Source organism: Penaeus monodon, chromosome 24 (genome assembly GCF_015228065.2).
Source record: "Penaeus monodon isolate SGIC_2016 chromosome 24, NSTDA_Pmon_1, whole genome shotgun sequence".
NCBI lineage: Eukaryota > Metazoa > Arthropoda > Malacostraca > Decapoda > Penaeidae > Penaeus > Penaeus monodon.
Window position 1 is genome coordinate 11,323,992 of NC_051409.1, and position 302 is coordinate 11,324,293.

Below are 302 nucleotides of genomic sequence, written 5' to 3' on the forward strand. Positions count from 1 at the left end.
CTGTCTGTCTGTCAGTATGCAGGCACTAAGTCTATAACCATTATTATGGCATATGTATATAATTTTCTTCTTCTAGGAAACACGGTGGCTCTTGCATCAGTGAATGGGCCTGGAGATACAAAGAAATCCAACCGTCTGTACAACAGATCACACCTAGATGTCTGTTATAGTCCGTGTACAGGTCAACCAAGTAAGTTAATATTTTTTCTTCTTTTATAGGGTTTTACTTTTATGTCTATATTCCCTGGAGCTTTTTTGGATTTTTATCTGTTGTTTTAAGGTTTTCTTGTGTTATATATTAA

General features: G+C 35.1%; 1 protein-coding gene across 1 annotated transcript in view; it reads left to right on the forward strand.

Moving 5' to 3' along the window:
* LOC119588576 (exosome complex component RRP46-like) overlaps window positions 1–302 on the forward strand; it is an 8,734-nt gene that overhangs the window by 2,037 nt on the left and 6,395 nt on the right. Inside the window, exon 2 of the mRNA XM_037937214.1 lies at window positions 77–190. Within this exon, the coding sequence (XP_037793142.1) occupies window positions 77–190 (114 nt within the window). The remainder of the gene's footprint in view (window positions 1–76; window positions 191–302) is intronic.